General features: G+C 39.8%; 1 protein-coding gene across 1 annotated transcript in view; it reads left to right on the top strand.

Moving 5' to 3' along the window:
• Positions 1-23,649, top strand: part of LOC140240608 (carboxypeptidase E-like) — a 60,954-nt gene that overhangs the window by 17,443 nt on the left and 19,862 nt on the right. The window contains exons 2-3 of the mRNA XM_072320365.1: positions 21,059-21,270; positions 22,889-23,038. Coding sequence (XP_072176466.1) covers positions 21,059-21,270; positions 22,889-23,038 — 362 coding nt within the window. The remainder of the gene's footprint in view (positions 1-21,058; positions 21,271-22,888; positions 23,039-23,649) is intronic.

Genomic DNA, 23,649 nt, shown 5'->3' with positions numbered 1-23,649 from the left:
TCATATCCGGAGGCCTCGTTTGTTACTTTGATTCAAGGACCATCTAGGGGGAATGCGAGGCACCTCCGTTATTTTGGGCACGATTCCAAAGAGCAAACGTTAATCGTCGCTTGTTATTTTCAATGAAATAGATTCGTTGTTAAAAATGTAAAATTTATTTTTTCGGGTTATGATTAGTCTTAATAAATAAACGGTAGCTAATAAACCTAGCGATTTGAGAAAATGAGAGAGAAAAGCAAAGCAGCACACATTCTATGAGATTATGCTGGCTTAACTAAGCTATTCAAATTTATAGGTAACCATAGTATTGAATTCACTTGTGTCATTTTAAGCATTTTTTAATAGTGGATACATTAACAGACCTTTCGAAGTGGGTTATCATCGCGCAGGTTCTCCTTTTGCCAGAAACAATCGACATTTAACGAGAGACATGCATAAATTTGAATGTGACATTGACATTTATTACAGCATGACAAAGTACAACAGTTAGATGAATGTCTAGGTATACACAGCCAAACCAAAAAAAAAAAAAAAAGTCTGTTCAACGATGTTAAAATATGGAAGTGTCATGATGCATTGATTACGTGGAAGTTTCAAAAAGACACATGTGTGTGGTGTTACTTTCAACATCATTATCATATGTTTCTAAGATCGTTTGCTATTATGGTCGTTCATCGCATTTCATATGGGCAAAAAAGAAGGAATTAGATTTATTAATCTACTGACCTGTTTCAGTGTAGCGTTTGCTCCCGCTATAATTATAAATTTATGCCTACTTGAGTGATTTACTTGAAGTAATATTTCTGCAATAGATTTCATAAAGAACGGAAATGTGTTTAGAACGTCCTGTTAGATCCCAGTGATTTGTTCCTCAGTAGCTAATTATCTTCTGACATAACACTCTATTCATCGAACTGTGCAGATATCGTAAAAGTCCTCAGCAAAACCGCAATGATTTGATTTCACTTTTATCCGCATGATCGCAAAACACCGGCAACCTTACAAACAGATGCCCCAGAAGTGTAAGACAAAAATAGATAGGACCTTGGCAAGTCAAGATAGATAATTCTTTTCTTCTTTCTCCTTCTTCTTCTTCTGCCTGTTTTTCTTTGTTCAAATTTGATTCAAATTTTGATCCGCCAAGGTCTGGTTTTGCAGAGTCGCGGCAGGTAATTGACAGAAATTACTTTGATTATTAATACAGGAAACGGAAATAGGGTACTTATTGATTTGGGGTTGGCCGGCGACTTTTTCGGGGGCAGTTTGTTTGAGATGAAAACTGGGTGCATCCTGCGTGCGTTATTCAAGTCCTCATGCCACCTGTTTCGTCTTGTCTATCGTATGAGACCAGACCCCCGAAGAAACGTTTAGTGGAACAGAGTTGACGAATAGCATGATGGATAACGTGATAGGAAGATCATTTCGATCATTCTTCTGTCTAGCTCATGGAAATAAAGTTAAGCCAGGGGTGGACCAGAGTGTAGATGAAACTTGTGAATATCGACACGTCGTTCCAATCTCTACATAGATATATATTTTTAAAAATCATTTCGTAAGGGAGAAAAAATATCTGTTATATGAGACATTGGATTGCTGTTTCGAAGAGTCATTTTTGCCTAACGACCATGTGCAAATAAATGTACTCTGGCTGTGTGATATATACGTTTTATTGCAAAGTTGTGATCACGTGGGACTTGTATACTGCATTCTCACGTTTAGTGGTGAATATCAAATCAGAAAAGTTTCGCTCGAAATCCTGCTGTGACATCAAATGAAAACCACCAATATGGTAAACTCTTTTACATTCGTGCTATTCTTTCTCATCTGTCACTGTTCAAGAAGAAAAACAGGGAGAGTGCAGAAATTTGGATTGAATTAAATCAAATCAAATTCAATCTAAATCACATTCCCCTCCTGATGGCTAGTCGAGGTTTCCACCCTGCCCGTCAACCCGTCGCGTCTCAGTCTTGGCGCGGCCGTGGTTTCGGCCTGTCAGACCTGTCCGCCGAACGCGCAAAAGCCTAAAGTCAGGGCGTCTTACCAGTGTTATTAGATCATGACGCGCAGATAATGAAAACTGGCATTTACTTCTGGTCGGAAGAGACAACAGCGTCTCAGCCCGTGACAACGAGGTATCGAGACCCTTTATCTCCGTTAGTCAAATATTCAGTTTTTGGCACGAAAAATATTGACGATGACAAGAGAAAGAAAATGACGAAATAATAAAGAAAGAGAACCGCGAACCAGCTGCTCTCATCTCGTTGACTGATGTCCGGATGATTAGATTGGATATGAAGAGCTGGGAGTCTTCAGAGGAACTCCTGAATGCTTTCGGCATTTCGGGTTCTTGGCTAATGGGTCGGGTTGGTTTATCAATCAAGCATCCGCTTTTCGGAGAGAATATTTCCTCCGAGACCCTCTCGGCATCATAAGAGGTCACAATCAGGGTGTCAGTCAGGGGGTCCCAGCCGAATCATTCAAAGTGCACCAAATCATCACATCATAATTCATGAATACATCGTTAAATAAACATTTAATGTTCCTACAAGTGAACGCATGCACAGACCTCTCCATACCCCCCCCCCCCCCCCGTTATGATTTGTATGCTCTTTGCCTCCGTTAATTGGTTAGAGTATAAATGATTTTAGTGTGGTGCGGTGCCGCTCCACAATGTTACAAGTTGATCGTACTATTAAACTGGACAACGTAAACATGGTAAACGCATTCAAACAGAGAAGCTGAAGTTTCACAGAATTAAATGTAACTACACTCCACAAGTTACAGTTACACATATTTTCCCAAGACATTAACATTGTCACTTTTTCGATGTTTATTTGTCTACAAGTGCGCAAATTGAATGATGTTGTAATTACATAAATATCTCCCGTTGGCTTGCAAGGAGCAGATATTATTTTGAACATTGTTCTTTCGGTCATAAACCTAAAAGATCGACCTCTTACCCCTTAAACTTCATCGTTGTTAGCTTAATTCATCGCTCTAAAAGGGTTAGATTCTGAGGATGCATCCTCAGAATCTAACCCTTTTGAACGGGATTTGACTTCAAAACAAATGATAAGACATAAAATTCAAGTTATGCAGTTGCGTGTAGTATCACTGTTTTATCATTATTATTGTTATTCATTTTTTTTTTAACAAGAGATCACGTTCTGATGTCGTGTCCTACTCCGATAAAAAAACTTCTACCACTCATATTTTGTCAGATTTACCCCTATCATGTCAAAGACCCTGTGAACTTGGAGTGACTGAACACTTTGGCGAGGGCAAAGGAGCAGAGGAAAGATGTAAATGTATTACAGTGTTATCTCAAGTCGAAGTATACCTTGTTTAGTTGTTGTCTGCAAAGGCCAATTATGCGCAATCACGCTCCTGAAACAGATATGTTTTCTCTTCGGCATTGTCCGCTCTGATTTTGTCCAACCGCCAACAAAGCCATGAATTGTGGACTAGAATATCCCCCTTACCCCCATCACTCTTGTAACATTGAGTTAAGGTTAAAGTGAGGACATTATGAAACAGAACTACCTGACATTTCACCTTTTCTCCCCCTCCCCCTTTTGTGTAGACGATTTCCCGCAAAGTCATCTCCGGTTCGACGTAGGAAACCGTATGATAAATGCCTTCGGGAATTTTGTTATGCTCGTTGCTCATAATTTTCCTTTTAGGGCGGGAATTTCTTTCACATACCTGTACAATGGAGCTTGAGACTGTGCAGTCATCGTGTCGGGACTTCCCCTGATTCATCGCACAGATGATATTCCCGATCTCACATCTGATATGGGAGGGATCTGCCAGCTGTGCTGGCCTTTGCCTGCTCAGATGGTGCACCATCGCGTCATATTGGACTATTCATAGGAAAATTAAACACTTTCAAATGTCTGCCCATTTTGAACTTGGTTTTATAACATTTGCTCACTATCAAACTTGAAATAAATACTTGAAGTAAACTTGAACTTAAAGTAAATCGATATACCAAAATGGGATTTCAACAACCTGGATGATTGAATCATGATCTGAAGTTACAATACTTTGAACTCCATGCTCCTTTAGATTGTAAGAGTGGTGCGGTTGACCAGTCATATTCAAACTTGGGATTTTTTTTTTTTTATTCACATCGCATTATATTTCCTTTCGGAATAACGAACCTCACTTTGTTTTCCGATTAACGAACCTTCGGTAGAGCGAACCTTTGGAATAATGGACCTTATTTCATTTTCGGATTAACAAACCTTCGGAATATCGAACCTTTGTCCTTTTTCAGACTGGCAAATCTTCGGAATAACGAATCCTATTTCATTTTCAGGTTTACAAAACTTCGGAATAACGAATATTATTTCATTTTCGGAATTACGTATCTTCCAAATAACGAACCTTAATTTTCGGTATAGCGCCAAAAACGTTCGGATTAACAAACCCTATTTCATTTTCGGATTATTGAGCATCTGGGAACAGGGAATTTTGTGTGTTAAGGAATAACGAACCTTATTAATTGCATTTTCGGATTAACGAAACCTTCGGAATAACGAAAACGTCAATCAGCATTTTTAAGTTAGTGAATTAACTATAATAGGACCTATCGTATACAGTGTCTGTGTGTGTGTGTGTGTGTGTGTGTGTGTGTGTGTGTGTGTGTGTGTGTATGTGATTCTGTTTGTCCATATGTCATTTATAGCCACCAAGGAGCTGCGGTCTCACACGCCATCACGGACGCATCGAAGTTTCTAGCTAGTAAACCGGAAGACAGGGGACTTCTCATCAAAGTCTTTCAAGTCTGATCCTCATGAACCGTATCCCGTGATGAAACGACCTCGAATATTGTATTACTGATGGTTGCCGAACCCACATTTTATATTTTTTTCCTTTCCTTTTTTGCAAGAATTCTCTCAATATGTTGATGAAAGGAAGGGAAGCCCTGAAAAATACCAGATGTTATTTCAATGCAATGTCCGTTAATCGCCGACAGATGTCCAGCTTGATATTTCTGCAAACAGGACAGACTCAACTCAAGAGATTTCCTTTTTTTCTTCCACTTTCTTTTGTTTTTATAGTCAAGTGCATGGGGGAGGAGAGAACGACATACTTGTATCTGTGTGCCAGATGTGCCGTGAAAATGCAAATCATATTTCGACGATTGTCGTAGATGAAAACGATTTACGACAGACTGACTCAAAAGGTCACGAGCGGCCAAGGAAAAAAAAAAAAGAGGGCTGAGGGGCAAAAACACACGAATGTTTTGAAGCAATTACAGGAAAGGTACTGATGTATGTAAGGCAGGCGCTCGGAGGCAAAGAGAGAGAGAGAGAGAAAAAAAAGACAAAATGCAGTGAAATTGATATCTCCTCTTTGTTTGATAGTTGGGAATTCACCCTTTTCAGCCCTCTATATTTTTTCCGCACTCACCATGATCAAAATGGTATGAAATTGAGCGATGAGGCCCCTGCCTGCTCGTTGGAGCTCCTGAAAATGCACGCTTTTCAATTATTTCAATTTCACGGCTGATTTCGCGTGATTTCATTGCGCTAAAATTTCCCCGAGAAGTCAGGAAGAGAGAGCGGGAGACAAACACAGAGAGAGGGAGAGAGAGAGAGAGGGAGAGAGGGTCAGACAGACAAACAGACAGACAGACCGACGGACAGACAGAGGAAAAATATGCATCCAAAATTTGTTGGTGTTTTATTCCATCGAGTAAGTCTCTTGATGGTAGTCATACATGAATTCTGGGTATGTTGCCCAATAATTTGATTTGAGAGACAATATTGACCGCCGTACCACAATATCGATCGTCGTGCCACAATATTGACTCTTGTGCCACAGCGCATCACTCACGGTGAATGCACTTTCCTTTGTACAGTTTTTATCAAATTTTCTCTAGGTTTGCATCTCACTGGATTTTTTTGTTTTTGTTTTATAATAATTTTTTTTTTATTCATTTCACTAGATCTTTCCCTGTTTCACCTTTCTCTTTCTATCTCCGAACAAACGGACGAGACGAGAACGACCAGAGCCTGTTTTCTCCTGAATTAATCAACATGCACCAACCTATCAATCCATAACTATATCGCTCGGCAGAAGCGTATAAGGCTCTGCGAAATTTTATCCACATCATCTTGAACAATATAAGGCAATCTGACATTTTTTACTTTGCCCTGACATTGATTTGATACTGCCCGATATCTGTCGTGTGGTGCTGCCTCAAGATTTAATGGCAATTTAACCTTCACACTTTACACTCAACCCAGCTAGCCGTGGCCTATCCAATGTGTAGTCAGCGAGTTGTTCCATAAAATATTTTTACAAAGTTTAACCCTTGACCTTAAAAATAAAGAAAAAAATGAATTATCGACGAGATGGTCCCTCCCTATACACTTCTGTCTCACGCGACTCGATGAATACTAACATGAATTTTGATATTGATAGTTTTTGTTGACCAATACCCGACCTTCAAAAGGTATTTTGCCTTGTCAAGTCGTCGACAATGTACCAGAAGCCCAATTTGATAGATAGGTAGCAGGCTTAATGAAAAGGCAAAATTATTATCTTGACTTTTGAAACGAACTTTTATAGCACCCCGCTTTTGTTGAATATTTGCAAGTATTTCCATCACGTAAAAGCAATAGATCGCGCTGCTCGAATCCGGCAGTTGTTACGCGGCTGTTGTTTTTAGGCAAATTCATGAAAGAAAATAACGAAAAAAATGAACCAAACAGAGCAAATAATCAAATCAGCGCCTTTAGCATCGTTTAGCCCCTTACCTGTATAATTTTCATTCATGAATAGTTATGACGTCATCTATTTCCTTGTAATTGCATTCAAACTCTTGTGTGCCTTTCTGAGTCCCCTCATCCTTCTTTAAATCTCTCCTCAAAAACTTCCCTCCATCTTCTTCCACGCTCGCTCTTCCATGGTATTATAAAAAAATTGGTATCAACCAGAAGCTTTTTGTATTAGAATCCGGCTTTGAACAGTTGAATGAGAAGGTATGGTAATTGCTCTAAGAACATTGATAATGTATGCCTCGTAATTAATTCTAATCCGAGCGTGTCATGTGAAAACAACGGCTTGGGTATTTCGTTAGTAACTCCACGGAAGTGTGTTCTCCTGGATATGATTGCATGCTCGATTGATTGTAATGCCTCATCGACAGGATTAGATTGTGGTGGAGCTCTTCGGATGATCTCTTTTCCTATATCTTCTTATAAAGACTACAAAGGAAAAATATCAAATGATGAATGCGCCCATCGTATCCCTTTAATGTTATTACACCTGACTATGCTTTTATTGGTTTCATGGATGTGTGATTTGGACAAAAACACAACAGCCAAACCACAACAATATGCACTTTAAAGAGCCACCTTTCGTGAAACGGGAATGGCAAAATCATCAGGCGCGCATCCATGGATTACGGAGTTCGTTCACCGTGACTGCACGCTATAGGCCTATACCAGTATAACCTTGACCAGGCGTGTACTACGAATCCACTTGACGTTGGTCACGAATTAAGGTTAATGACCCTCTCGCGTATTAATTGGGTAAACTTTTCTTGACTTTCGGATGACGGGCTCAATTGAATACATTCTAAATATTTGTTTGTATTATTATTATTTCTACTTGAGGACTCCTTTAAAAGAGAAGGAAATCAATCTCACAACTGAGAAGGAAATCAATCTCACAACCGAACTCACGCGTGATTATTACCGAACTGACACAGACAACAGTGATTACATCTTCTGATCAAATTTCAGGAATCGGAAGGGTTGGTGTTAACTTTCTCTTTGACGGGTGTCACGTCTGAAGGGATGAGACTTGTTTTAGGATGGAGTGCGCAGTTACCACTCCGCCCCCCCCCCTCCCTTGTCCTCCTCCATCTCCCGACGCGTCGGTCGCGACGCCATAGACGACGTGGTCAAATCAATAGAATAAAGGCCACGGCAAATGAGGTCCCGTGTCTTAGGGTCACAACGCATGCGCATAAAAAGAAAAAAGAGAAATGTATAAATCATGTGAAAAAGATTGGTCCGTACGTACACAAACACACGCACACCGCCACACATATTATAAATTCTTAAGGGGCGATCACACATCGCCGGTTTAGATGGCGGTTCATGGCGGTTCTCAAACCGCCGTGAACCGTGTCCCAACGATGGCGGAAAACACTTAAACGCGATGTGACTACGTTCTCAACATGTTTTGAACACGTTGTTAACGCGATTGGCGCGGTAGTAACACGGATCTCCCCGAATGGTGGAGGAGTCCATACCAAGCCCTTGTAGTTGGATGCAATCAGAGCCCTTTCACTCGTCTTCAATGGGTTATAACAAGGAGGTATTGCTTTGTTAGGTACAAAAAGAGAATTTAAAAAGAAATTGCGAAACGTTGTAACACCCTCTGTATTTACAGATTGACATAAGTGATGCAATAAGCAATTGTCTTCAAGTTTCAACATGCTTTTTTCTCTCTCTTTTAACTTTTAAAATATCTGTATTAACTGTTATTAACCAAGACATATATATCAAAGCAGAATCCAACATAGTTTACAGATTTCCTGTTCATTTGCAGGTTTATTTATATCAAGTGATGTAGAAGTATTTGCTTATTTCAACATCTCTTTTTCCTTTCTTAATCAAGTTTTCACATATTTTTTTAAAAACAGTCAATAAAAAGATATACATATCAAAGAAGAATATAGTATGTCCACAAAGGTTCCTGTTTATTTACAGGTTCACGTAACATAATAATGGTGTGGTTTTGTTTTTTCAAGTTTCAACATCGCTTTTCCCTCTACTCTCTTAAGTTTCAACATGTCTGTATCAACATGTACTCTTACAAAAAGGCATACATAATCACGAAAGCAGAACCCAACACATTTACATAAGTCTTCTGTGTATAACTTACAGGTTCACGTAGCTGGCCATCTTTTAAGCTATCAAGCTTTAACAAAATATTATGCACACGCCTTTTAAAGTAACTGATGTACTATTCAACAAACCTACCAACTTTTTGAATATTAAATCTTCTGTTTTACTCTATGTGTTGAAATAAAAAATAAAGTAATGAAACTTTAGCATTCAATACAATATTTACCCGATCTAGTATTATGGGTTCATCTTTGCTTTTTCCCCTATTTTTTTATTGCTCCGCCACAAAGTGTCGCCGGAGGCATTATTCTCTTTTAAGCTCAACATTTGTTTTTGCATGAAAAGTTATGGCGGTGTTGACACGGTATTATCACGGATCTTGCGGTGCAAACACGGAGGAGCCGTTCTTTACACGGTGGACGGCGTTTTGAACACGGTCCATTTCAAATCGCCAAGACGGCCACGAAAAATTAAACATGTTTAATTTTTTTCTGGCGGTTCTCCGCGGTTCTCGGGGTTTATGGCGGATGAGCACCTTAAGGTGCGATGACACATCGCCGGTTTAGATGGCGGTTCATGGCGTTCGGCAAATCGCCGTGCGGGGGGTCAGGATGTCAAAGGTCAGCGTAAAATGTTGAAATTTCACGTTTTTCTCCTTATCTCACAAAAAAAGACCGTGTTCACACCGTACACAAACCCTGGTCATCCGTCACTCATCCGCCATAAACCCCGAGAACCACGGAGAACCGCGGAGAACCGCCAGAAAAAATGAACATGTTTAATTTTTCGTGGCGGTCTTGGCGGTTTGAAATGGACCGTGTTCAAAACGCCATCTATCGTGTAAGGAACGGCTCCTCCGTGTTTGCACCGCAAGATCCGTGATAATACCGTGTCAACACCGCCATAACTTTTCATGCAAAAACAAATGTAGAACTTAAAAGAGAATAATGCCTCCGGCGACACTTCGTGGCGGAGCAATAAAAAATGGGGAAAAGAGTAAAGATGAACCCATACTAGATCGGGTAAATATTGTAGTGAATGCTTAAGTTTCATTACTTTTTTTATTTTAACACATATACAGAGTAAAACAGAAAATGTAATAATCAAAAAGTTGGTAGGTTTGTTGAATAGTAGCCTACATCAGTTACTATAAAAGGCGTGTGCATAAGTTTGTTAATATGTTGGGTTCTGCTTTCGTGATACGCCTTTTTGTAAGAGTACATGTTGATGCAGACATATTGAAACTTAAGAGAGTAGAGGGAAAAGTGATGTTGAAACTTGAAAAAAAAATGCACCATCATTATGTTACGTGAACCTGTAAACAGGAAATTATGTAGATATACCAGTACTATATTCTTCTTTGATATGTGTGTCTTTTCATTGACTGTTGTTAGAGATATGTGGAAACTTAATTGAGAAAGGGAAAAAAAGAGATGTTGAAATAAGCAAGTACTTCTACATCACTTGATATATATAAACCTGTAAATGAACAGGAAATGTGTAAACTATGCTGGATTCTGCTTTGGTATGTATGTCTTTTTTAATAACAGTTAATACAGATATTCTGAAAGTTAAAAGAGAGAAAGCATGTTGAAACTTGAAGACAATTGCTTATTGCATCACTTATGTCAATCTGTAAATACACAGGGGGTTACAACGTTTCGCAATTTCTTTGGAAATTCTCTTTTTGTACCTAACAAAGCAATACCTCCTTGTTGTAACCCATTGAAGACGAGTGAAAGGGCTCTGATTGCATCCAACTACAAGGGCTTGGTATGGACTCCTCCACCATTCGGGGAGATCCGTGTTACTACCGCGCCAATCGCGTTAACAACGTGTTCAAAACATGTTGAGAACGTAGTCACATCGCGTTTAAGTGTTTTCCGCCATCGTTGGGACACGGTTCACGGCGGTTTGAGAACCGCCATGAACCGCCATCTAAATCGGCGATGTGTGATCGCCCCTTTAGAGATGCTTCTGGTTCTGATTCGGGTTCGGGTTCGGGTTCGGCTTTGGGTTCGTGTTCGGGTCCGGGCTCTTCCCAGGTGACTGGCAGTACAAGAGTCAGCAAGCGGTAAAAATAGATTCATTTTAACAAGATGGAACAAATATGGACATCCATATAAACCCTGCCTGGACGCTGATCATCGAATGAGGATGTTTGGAGAAGGAAATGAAAAGAAAAGATAATGGAAACACAGGGAACCTTTATATGAGGATGAAGTAAATGAGGAGAAATATATATCAGTGAGGTGGAACTCTCGCCTTTCTGATTAATGATACACGCAGTGTTTCACCAAGGAGGTATATACCTCCTTGGTTTCAAGCGCTGCTCAACACATACACTGCCCCGTACCAAGGAGCTTCATTGGCCGTACGAAATGAACGGACTAGCGTGCATCTTTAGTTCACATTCATGTTGTACCTAATGAAGCAGTGACAAGGAACGGCGAGGCGTAGATAATCTCAGCTGGTTAGTCATCTCAGGACCACTGGCTCAAATGTCACTGCTTTGCTTAACCCTTTGAAGACCCTTTTCTCAATATGCCATTGCTTATGTATTTCATATGCTTGCTATCAGCTGTAATGGAGTTAATGTAAAGATAACTACTTTTCTCCAATATGGTTTTATTTCATCACATTTTTTCACGGTCGTGTTGCTCTTGCCCTGTCCTGCATTGGTTTCCCTCTTATCAGAGTCTAAAAACAACAACAAAAACTATAACTTATACCATCCTCGACAGCGACACATGAGACAAAGTGCATAATAAGCCCAGCTGTACACTATCCCCAAGAGCATGCAGTAAACGCTACATGTTTTAAGGATAAGAACCAGCGCTGGCTGTCGGGCGGAAGCTCGGTGGTCCAATGGATTCGACGCCTATTCGGTGATCAGGAGATCGTTGATTCGAAACCAGCCCGTGTATATGCACCATGGCTACTACCAAAACTCTGATTAATCAGTGCTTATTTACGTCGACGTAGGGCAATTTGTCAATTAGTTGCAATCAGCATATCAGTTTTAAGACAATGAGTAGGTCGTCAGCTGTCACACTCACACATCTTAACCCATTGCGTTCAAAAATGAAGCGATCTCTCCCATACTTTCAAAGGACTGATGTAGTGACTGAGTTAAAATCAATCCATTTTTGTGTACTTGTTTCGTTGTTATTAAGTTTTTTAACACCCCCTTTGCTTGAGTTGATTGATGTGCGAGCTTAACGTCATACTGTCAAATTATTATCTCTTCCTTGTCAGCCTTTACCGCCAATGTGTGGTCGATGGCAAAACGAGATGGCACTAGGAACAAACAAGATCACTGGCGTAATTACTTAAGTCCATCTCCCAATCATCACACTCGCCCGCGAATTTCTGTACTTATCCTCGCTACCTGATATCCCTCCGCAAACGCACCCTTCAAGGACATGCAGTGATCTGTACGTGACAGCATGAGAGCACCTGACCACGTTGTCATGTTAATGTGCCTCCACACTCAGTAAGTGGTTTTGACAAGAACATGTCAAAATGACAGGAGAGTAATCCCAAGAAATAATACATTCAAGGTTGGAACGTAGCTCGTCTCCCTTCTCGACAAGACTGCAATCACTTTTGGGTACATTTTCTTATGTTTTTTTTTATCATCGTATCTTTTGTTCTTCATCATTATTATTGTGGCTCTAGCGGTAATCTAAACTTATATTACCCCAAACCTTCTAAAAATGACAACTTTTCATAGCAGAGAATGATATGGGGCGATTAAAAAAAAAGTTGTCTAAATCTTGTTCTGTTATTTCTATTAAAGCCGAGAACATAAAAGTAACACTTTTCATCGTTTGGTGTTAACAGGGAGGTCTCTTTCCACCTCCCTGCGATTTCACCATATAATGGGGTTTTAGGCGCCATGCATTTTTGGAGACAGATGTCGCCCCACTTTTTATGACGCCCCACTGTTTGAACAAGCTACATGCCAAGACGAAAAAAAAAAAAGAAGAATCTAATAATATGACAAAATGAAAAGTCACGTACGTCGTTATGAAAACATCAAAGAGAAAAAAGAGAAGACTGCCTTCATTCCGCTCCTTCCTCCAAAATGGACTGGTGTCGAATTAATTCCGTCAGTCATTATTTCTGTCAATATTGCTTCCAAACTTTAGAGCAGAAGAACCTTGTACATCCCTGTCTGTCTGTCTGTCTGTCTATATGTCTGTCTATAATATGTCATGCGAACTGTCGTCGTCACAAGCCACAAACTCTTCAACCCTGTCTTTTTTTTAACAGTTCGTATGGAAGCATCGGAAAAGTCGGTGCCTGAACCGTAAACGGGGAACACATGTTAAACATAAGGTGACCAGGCTTCGCTCGAATTCCCAGCCCAGAGATAGAGAGAAAGAGAGAAAGAGGGTGATGGAGGGAGACAGAAAAAAAAAAAAGAAATTGAAGAGGATGATGATGAGGAAGCGTGGACGCACCGTTGCCTTGGTTACGCCAAGGCTGATGACATTATTGACAGGTAAATTGTTAACCTCGCGATCCTTTGTCTGTGATGCGTCCTATATTCAAGATTAAAGGTTTAATTGCTGTTGTTGATATTTGCACACTGGACGAAAGCCATGCAATGCAAAAAATAACGTTAGAAGGAAGAAAGCTGACTTCACGTTGACAAAATAATCCACAAATATCATACAGAAACATCTTATACTGACTCTGAAAATTCAGATGATGATTTAAGAAGGATTTTGTTTTTCGGAATGAAAAGGCAACAAATGGACTCTTCTTGAAAAATCGATTCAAGCGACTTAGTGTGTTGTTGGGCCTACAATAAGTGAGACATTTTGCGTAGTCTCTGAAGGCCCATTGCCTCTTTAAAAAGTGAATGACTGTTATTACATTGCGCCGGTCCCTGAGGCTACATTGTTCCTCACGTGACTGTTTCTTGTTGTCATCACTTCGCAATGGGGCAGACAGAAATCGAGGGAAGTCAGGCAAGGTACAATGTTTGGCAAATCGCAGGAGCATCGTGTAAGATGATACCTCGCAGAAACCCTCCTATCAGAACCTACACAATTTCTTTAATAATGAGTAAATAAAAAAAAAAATAACGTAACTTGTGAGGAAAGCGAACTCGATAGCATCTCCCTTTACGAGAAGGGACGGCCCCTCGTTCTGATTACTGCTGTATCCGTCGATGCCAAGGGCACATAAACAAGATTTCCATCATTGCTCTCGCTATCCAAATCCACAGCTTTTTTCCCCTATGTTTATAAAACAAATGAAAAGTTCGATCACAAAATGGACTAGGTATAAACGCCATTTTCAAGCATTTTAAAGTATATAGTCCGCCATCAGATAATGCAAAATAAAACCTTTCCAGTGATACCTAGATGACTTGTAACGTAACAATGAGTATTCTTGAAGTCATGATTAAAATATAGGCCTATGCTTTCTCAGTGTTTTCTTTGTATTTTAGCAACTTAAATCGTAAATATCTCAACTTACCAAGAATAGCTCTTACTCGTTTTAGAAATGATTTCAAATTGTTGTTATACTTGTATTTAATAACGTCAGTTTATGCGCGCATCGACTTTTTTCTTTTACTACGCATGACCGACCGCTCGTTATGTGGTACGGTCAATCGTCGCTAGTATTGCAATGACTTTATAAGATTAGGTTGCTTTTTATGACATCGTTCTTATCATTGATGTCACTGATGAGGTTGATTACTGATACCCTCAACACTAAAGACATATATCACATCAGCAGGTCAAGGAATAGCAGGCCACTTTTTTTTTATCAGCCAACAGGATAATAGACGCATGGAAGCCAGGCTGGCCTTGTCCCACAATGTTCGTTATTCGTTATTCGTTATTCTACATGCACCGAGTCATTAGCCGAACTGCGTAATTGTGTTCTTTCAAACCGCGCCGACACTGTCAATTAGCAAGCCCCTTTTCTCCCCCTTCAAATCATCGCTACAAACGCTGAGGCAGTTATGGATACTTCTCCCTCAGGACGATGGCAACATATTCAGGGACATGTCTTGAGGTGAAATGGAAGTTTTCGGCACCGTTTTGCAAAAGGTCAAACAAGGTATTGCCGTGTCTCTTTGAGTTTATATTACAGCTCTGTGAAGTAAGCTGTCAACCGAACGTATAAGTCAACACCGTCTCGCCTGAAGAGAAAACGTCGGTTTGTAACTTGCAAGGCTTAGTAGAGAACAGTACGGAGGATCGGATTAAACCCGAGATTTCGTAATACGTGACGTCGGCATATATACGACGAGCATCATGCGTCATCCCATCACGATCTTATCAATTTCCGAGGCAATTTTACGTCAAATTTACGTGATGACTCTTTCTGCTCTTAAATGTCACCTTCAAATCCAGCTTTTGGGGGTAAGTTTGGAGCTGGAAAATTACCCCGCCGTATCAGACCGGAGATTTTTTATTCAAACAGTTTATTTTTATATGATTAATTAGTCTGTTGACAATTCAAGGACCCAATAAATTACACGGTGTCTGGTGCTAAAATATTTCTAGACACTTATCTGCAAACAAGCATTTAGTTATTTACAGTTGACTGAAAATAATTTAGACGGAATAATAAGATTTTATCTATTCTCAGAATAATGTGCCCTTGCCCGAAATATAATCATACTTTAAAACACAGACAAAAAGACAGACAGACAGACAGACAGATAGACGTCATAAACGTACATTGTAGTGCTCTCTCTATCTCTATCTCACGCACTCACGCGCACACCCACACATGAATCTTTTAAAGAGTTAGCGTTTCCGATGAAATAAAAATCGTCAACGGTGTCACAATAATGAACAGTATATCGATGGCTATGTAGTAAATTGTTAGAAGATGATAATGTGATTCCAGAGGAGACCGTTAAGGGTAGACTCTTGCATTCTTATCATCACTTTGTCTTTCATCCAAGAAGTCATCCTTTGAAGAAATGGAAAAGGGATCTGCGTATAAAAAAAATGAAACAAGAAATGCTGTAAGCCTGAGAAGAATGAACAAGTCGGTACGAAAAAAGAAAAACCCTCGGCGAATTGACAACGAAGAAGGTGCAAGTATTTTGATGCCAGCGCTTCATTGTCTTACATCCTTTCTTGCTTAACCACGTCTGTACACCTGCAAATATATATTATTTTTAGTAAACATGTTCAGCATGTACGCCCTTTTTAGCGCATGACTTGTTAGTAATGTCGACAGCCCACTTACACACGCAAGAAAGAAGTGCCTTTTCTCTGTCTGAGTGTATATGTGAGAATACGACTTCCATTCTGATTGCATGGATGCTCGCTGAAAAAGTTCCATAAAGGAGTGCAAGATGAGTGACCTTTGAATGAAAGAGAAAGGAGATATACGAAAGACAGCCAAAAAATGATAGCATAGTGGGGGCGCTTTCGTGGTATGGTGGAAAAGACTCTTGATTTTAAAACGGAGGTCCCGAGTTCGAGTCTTTCCAAGTGCTTATTGTCCTCGGTCAAGATGTTTTCACCCACAATGTCCCTCTCGACCCAGGTGTAAAAACGGATACCCGTCAACACTGGAATAATAATAATGGCAGGGTCATCTGGGAGAACAGTGCTAACACTGAAGAACTACCTTGGATAAATGAAATCATATACTTTAGCTTCGCTAATTTTCTGTGGATGTCGTTCCAAATGACACAGCCTGCACATGCATTTTATATTTGACACTTGTTTAAGCCTGGATATCTTAAAAGAAGTATACCAGGTTGTCGAGAAACACTGGTTTAGCAGTACATGTGTATCCACAGGATCGTCACCCACAGTGAAGCCGCAGTGTAGCTCCCAATTAGATTGATTTGTTAAACTGTCACATTATAGGTTCATGCTTTCAATGCACTGCTGATTATCAGGCCTCCTGTAATTTAATACACCTACGTCTTTGAAGTATTAAACTCCTCTCTAACCCACAAGAATCTACCTCACCTTACCTCAGAACAGACCAAAATATAGAAAAAGATTTCATTATTATGATAAGAAATGTTTAGAAATTAAAGGAAAAAAATTCCTTCCCTTTCCAAAGATTTTGATGCCCTTCCTGTTGTTGATTATTGCCAACTGCAATTGCTTATTACTCTCTACAAGTGATGTCGTGTGAAAAGAAGAGTGAGGTATCGCTCATCAAATGTATAGCTGCTTCGACCGTACATTAGGGACGGTGTTTGAGCTGACTATGAAGCATTGCTTCCAATGACCCATGGATAACTGCTGTGACGTGTAGGGCTCAGCGCCTCGCTCTTGCCGCCATCGTTCTCTCGCATACCGGTCCCTTACTCCGCAGCCATGCGTCCATGACGATGTCGTCACTTTTTTCCCCGTTTCCCTTTTTGTTTGTCGGTCGTCAACAATCTGGAATGACGATTGTTGTGGTTTTATTATATTGGGCCAACTTGGAATAATCGCGCCGTATACACGGTTGCCGTGGTTTTCAATTTCCACTTGTGGGTAATTATGTTTTCTTTTTCTGAAAAGAGGGTAACTCCCAAATTAGGAACTTAAAGGCCAGTCATCTAGTCTTTAATTGATGACCTCACCACACCATGCGCTGTGCTTTAAGCTTCGTTACTGAGAAAAAGTCACGCACAGTGGTCGATCTCGTCAACCAGACGTTGCCTCAAAAGTCATCATCTTCGCACGTTCGACGCGTGCCAATCACACAAGCAGCTCACCGAGTTACTTGGTATTTTGTAGTCTCCGTTCCGTGGTGCGTTCTTGCTATCCGCCTCAACGTGATTGCTGAATATAAGTCCCCTTCAGTCTGCAAATCAAGACTAACTCTACACTCCCTTCAAAATCCTAGGCATTATTCGTCATCATAACATCCAAGAAGATCTTCCTGCAAACGAATCTTTCAAGTGGCTTGACGAGAGTATCAATGTCTTTGAAACACACGTAGACGTTATACGTCCTACGAAGAAGTTAGTCATGACTTACCTTGGCGTTTGCCCGATATTTCACCTTTATCCTCGCTGCAAGCTATTTTTTAGGGGTTTTTATCTTTTCTTTTCAAAACGAGTCAACGATAATGATAGATAATAAAAAATAGTCTAAATCCTTGAACCAGGCTACGTGCATCGACAGCTCACAGCGTGCTCTTCAGTGATCGCTATATGGTGCCAGTGATGTGGAAAGGTCTCTCACCGGTAAATAATATGCTCTGTAGAGACACGTGTTGACAGTGAATTAAGATAATGTTAACATGTTTCATATTCCAGTAGACCGACCAATTTGTTTCACTTCAACCCTGAAATTTGCAAGGGGTATACCTCCTGCTCAAACTATAGGCTCGACAAGAAAAAAAAGCCTCCTTAAAGAAAGACTACAGTTTCATTACTTTAAATTTGAAGGTGTTTCGGGTGTTTTGATGGTGAATTATAAACCCTCTTGATTCAAGGGAAACATGTCTCAGAATGAAGCCCCCATTATTCACAAATAATTCGTTTTATCAAACTGCTATTTTTGTTCATTCATGAATGTTCCCCGACACTGTGTAACATCTCTGTTGTATGACAAAGTAGAGAGGCTATAGGATGACCCATTTTATTTACAGGACGGGAGATCTATAAAGTCAACTCTCTGAAGATAAATAGGGAAAACGGCACCCGGGGCAAGCGCGAAAATTGCGCCCCTAATTTCTGAAAAAGTGTTCAACCCCAACCCCATCCCGGTAGGGACTTTAAACAAAGTCCACATGATATGCTTTTTCAAACACTTAAAAGGGGTCTTTTTGAGGGTGATATAAATGTAATGAATTTTGATAAATTTTGGCGAGCGAGCGCAGCAAGCGAGCCGAAAATTTTTGTATTTCAGCTTACAAAACATAGAATTCTTGTCATTTTTTTTGCTTACCAAATCTTACAATTCTAATGAAGATATAGTGACGGCTTTATAGATAACGATTTATACCAACAAACTGAGGACTTTAAAAACTACTCTAAATTAGTGCGCGCGAGTGAGCCGAAATTTGTATATTTCCGCGTCATCGTCACGTTTTGTTCTTATCTCTTTTTTTTTTTAAGATAAAATTTGGCGAGCGAGCGCAGCGAGCGAGCCGAAAATTTGTTGTATTTCAGCTTCCAAAACATGGAATTCTTGTCATTTTTTGCTTGTTAAATCTTACAATTCTAATCAAGATACAGTGATGACCTTAGAGATAACGATTTATACCAACAAACTGAGTACTTTAAAAAATACTCTGAATTAGTACGAGCGAGTGAGCCGATGTTTTCGCGTCATCATTACGTTTTGTTCTTATCTTTTTTGATTTTTTTTTGCCCCCCGTATGTTCGAAACCGTTGGCGTCCTCTTTTGATCCAATCGGCGATCGCTTCAGAACGAATGAAATTGCAGTCGCTGCTCCGTGTAACATTTTTCCTGCTAAATATAAAATGACATGTGTGAAAACAATAGACATTGTCATTTTGTCCGCGTCATCATCACGTTTTGTTTTTACTTTCTTTTTTATATAAATTTTGGAGAGAGAGCGCAGCGAGAGAGCCGAAAATGTTTGTATTTCAGCTTACAGAACATGGAATTCTTGTGTGAACACAATAAACATTGTCATTTTGTCCGCGTCATCATCATGTTTTGTTTTTATCTTGTTTGATTTGGTTTTCTGCCCCCCCCCCACCATTCTCCCTCCCCTCCCCCCCCCCCCCCCCTCCTTCCGGGCGAGTTTTTTGTCTTCTTCTTCTTCTTCTTCTTCTTCTTTTCATTTTTCTTTTCTTCTTCTTCTTCTTCTTCGTTTTTTTTCTTCTTTTTTTTTCTTCTTCTTTTTATCTTTTCGTTTTTTGCGCCCCCAAGGAGTGGCGCCCGGGGCACGTGCCCCCCTTGCCCCCACCCCCCCCCTAGATACGCCACTGTAGGTATGTTCGATGAGGAAGGTGACTGGAAATTAATGCTTCACACAACTTAGGCCCTCCGTAGAAAGATTTCGAAAATGAATGAAAAGACCAGGTGCAAGTGAGCAAGGCTAATATCTTTGTTCCACATGAAACAGAATCAGACAAACATTGACAGAAACCACACAACATTAAACAATACGAACAAAAGGATAAAGATCAGAGGGGTTGCCACGTTATTCTCAAATATCTGAACGTGATTATTCCACACTTTTCTCTTCCTCGCCAATTATTCTCTATGTTATGGTGATGAAAGAGAGGTCAAACCGCCGTGCCGATTCCATTGTTGTCGTCACCTTTGATCTATAACAAAGATTACCTGCAGTGTCTATTTGTTTACACCAAACTAATACCAATGTCCTGTTCATAATTACAAGTAACAAAGCAAATTCACTTGTAAGCATATAGACTCCCGCAATAAAAGTATCTGAAAAGCACGTCCCATGAAAATGGATACGTGTCACTGTCCACAAATTAGGAAAATCCCGGTTGTAAGCAGCAGTTAGAAATAATTACGACTTGCCGAGAAGAACATAGTGCCTACTCTGCGTTGTGACGACTCTACCTTTAGATCATGTGCCTTCAGCCACTTCAGGCTGATTAGTGAAACATTCGGAGATGGTTTGAAGAAAAACTGGCATCTGTTCAAATGTCATACATTTTACAAATATTTTGGTAAGGTTTATGTGTAGTGTCTAGGTTGGAACTCGACAACTATTCATAACGCTTTAAAAGTATAGATCCATTCAACGAAAAATGAAAGGAATTTTTTAACTTCTCATTTTCAATCGATAGAAGACAATCCTAAAGCTGAACATGAAATATAGAAATAACATTCTTCCTTTAAATATATATATATATATATATATTTCTCCAGAATTCATCAACTTTCTTGTAAGAGGAATCTTACAGGGTTCCGAAAGGTCCATATATATTTTTGAGGCTTTCAGCTGTTCACATGTTCTCAAATGGTTAGCATTGCGATTTTCAAAATACAGATGTGAAGTACTTTTGTTCCAAATTGGTGCCCTGCGGAATGCTGAAAAGATCAAGGCGGGTGTATATATGATGCCATTTCGATTGCATTGTCCCCGCCTCCCCCCCCCCCCCCACACACACACACGCATACCTTCGTTCGTGGCAGATTTACCAAGATTGATTTCAACGATGCTAGATTTGTACAGACAAGAATAATATCAGTTGCTAATGTATTTCGCCTTTTCCGTGACTTTTTTTGCAGGTGAGCCCGAGTTCAAATACATCGCCAACATGCACGGGAATGAGCCCATAGGTCGGGAACTACTGATCCACCTCGCTGAGTACCTGTGCATGCAGTATTACAAGCGGGATATTCGAATCCAGCGACTGGTGAACGAGACCAGGATCCACATGCTGTTCTCCATGAACCCAGACGGCTTTCAAGAAGCCTACGAACTCTTCAACTCCACAGAGGTGAGTTTTTGTTGTTGTTTTTTCCACGCGCCCACCGGGCTCGACGCGCTTGTAATTGGTTGACGAAACTTGGGAGTAATTTGGAAAGGCACCGCATCGTTAGCAATCGAATAACGTCTCCATTGCCCAGATTTTCACAGGTGCCTCTTGTATGGGGACTAGTCTGATGTGTGGGATGTGAGACCTAAAATATCTGCCACCGAAGAACTCCGACAGGTTTGGGAATCATCCTTCAAAAACCTGTTCCATCCCCGTACTCAAATTTGGACTTACTATAGACAGCAGGCAGTCTCGAGAAGAGTTTACACCCTTTTAACGACCACCCGACGTTATTGAATCTGATTCGAAAGTCTCTCTTAATAAACCAATCGATGCATTCTTGATTCGGAAAGGTAGACACATTCAAAAACATCTACCGAAGACTTGAAGCAAAGCTATGCATAACTAGAACAAATTCCCTGGATAAATCAAATTAGACATGTCAAATACTTAACGTCGCAAACCATGTAGTTTAGAAAGTCATGATACAACAAAACGTACTTCTACATGGCATGCTCGTGAACGCGACAAATTCACGCCCAAGTGGAGATTTTTATATGTGTTCGAATTTCTTATTGCCTGTATAACAGCAAGCACGTATAACAAATATCCAACCACCGCTAGTACAAGCATCTGTCTGATATCAGCTGTGGTTTGTGTAACCCCATAGCAATTATTTCACTAATATAGCGCAGTGTCGCGTTGCACTTTCTAAAACAAACGCCATTTCTTACTTGGACTAGGTCTATGTCATATTGGAATTAATGAGATCCCTTGCCCTCGTCCATCTCTTCATATTATCATTTAACCCTTCCGGTGCCAGGAACTTTGGACAATGCATGTAAACAACACTATATGTTTATTCTGTTTCAATGCGCATACTCAAAACGCATGAAGGGTTTTAACTTTGTGTTAAAAATGCGCCGTGGCACTCTATTTTAGTTTTGTGTAGAGGACTTTCATTTCTTTCTTGTTTTGTTCTCTCTTTTTTTCTTACATTCTTCAACGTTTGCATTTTCCACTTCATAATTTGTCATTCTTTTTTAACTGCAACTCATATGTAAGAATTCACCTTAAATCAGCTTCTGGGAATCTACGCCCTACAAGCATTATACTTCTATATAGATTCCTCATATTTCACATGTCTTAATTCTTTTGTTTGTTGTGTTCGACAATTCACTCACTCAATTTCTTGTTATGTTTATGGTTTATTAATTTTTTTTTTAAAACGTGGGATATGTAACAATTAAACAAACGTACAAACAAATCATTTCTCATGACAAGTTCTTTCACAGTGTACCTTAATTCTCCCTTCCAAGAACACAGTAATCATCAAGCAATAAATTCAGTCATTCAATTTCCAACCACCGTTTCATCATCATTGGTGATAGACAGCGATTTTAGATAGCACATCAGTGATGTAATACGTAATTAAGAATAAAATGTAATAGTATAATTATATTAATATACTTTATTACGAGGAGTTTCTTTTGTGTCCCAGTACATGCAGTATGTTTTCTTTGTCCAGTCGGCACGTTTTGAGTACTAGTAATTCTCCACCTGTGGAGTTTGTTCGCAGGGCCTCTCCCTGCCGTACTTTGGCCGATCCAACGCCAACGGGGAGGATCTCAACAGGAACTTTCCCAACCTGAACAACATGGCCTACGAGAACGAACAGAACGGAGGCAAGAATCACCACTTTGTCCCGCTCAGGGCCGATCTGCTGAAAGTAAGTCACGTACTCATAATACTTTACATTTCCCTTCCTTATAGCGGTTGTCTGTTAAAGGCATTATTTACCATTTGTAGATAAAACAAAACCCCAGCTTTAGTGCTTCAAAACAGTTATAAAGTGTGAGGTAGGGATAGAAACAACAAATGTATAAAATTTTAATCAGTATAATCAATGTTAAATATTGTTAAACATAAAAAATTTGAACAAGAGTTTCATGAAATTGTTTCTAGAATAAACCGTCTACAGTTATGGTTTATTGAGAACAAATAATGATATCTCCTTATATTTTCGGCTTCATTGCGACATTGTTATGGAAGGGTGTATTGTGATACAAGTGATCAACGCTTATGTATCCTATATGTAATAAATTGAACATTTTTTTCATCACTGCTCCCAATGGTAAACAGTGTACCTTTAGATATTCTGTAGCGTAGGGATATAATACAAAAGGAAGACTTGCCCGACTCCGATATATTCGACACTACTGTTCGAGAATTCCCGTGACAAAATAATGTGTACAGCTTTGTCACTGATCTCTACGTAAGCACACAAACAACGGAATAGTCCCGACTGGAGTCGAAAGCGGTTACAGCTCGTTATTCCGA

The sequence above is a fragment of the Diadema setosum genome, chromosome 17 (genome assembly GCF_964275005.1).
Source record: "Diadema setosum chromosome 17, eeDiaSeto1, whole genome shotgun sequence".
NCBI lineage: Eukaryota > Metazoa > Echinodermata > Echinoidea > Diadematoida > Diadematidae > Diadema > Diadema setosum.
The sequence above is the reverse complement of the archived record's forward strand: the minus strand, read 5'-3'. Positions and strand labels throughout refer to the sequence as shown.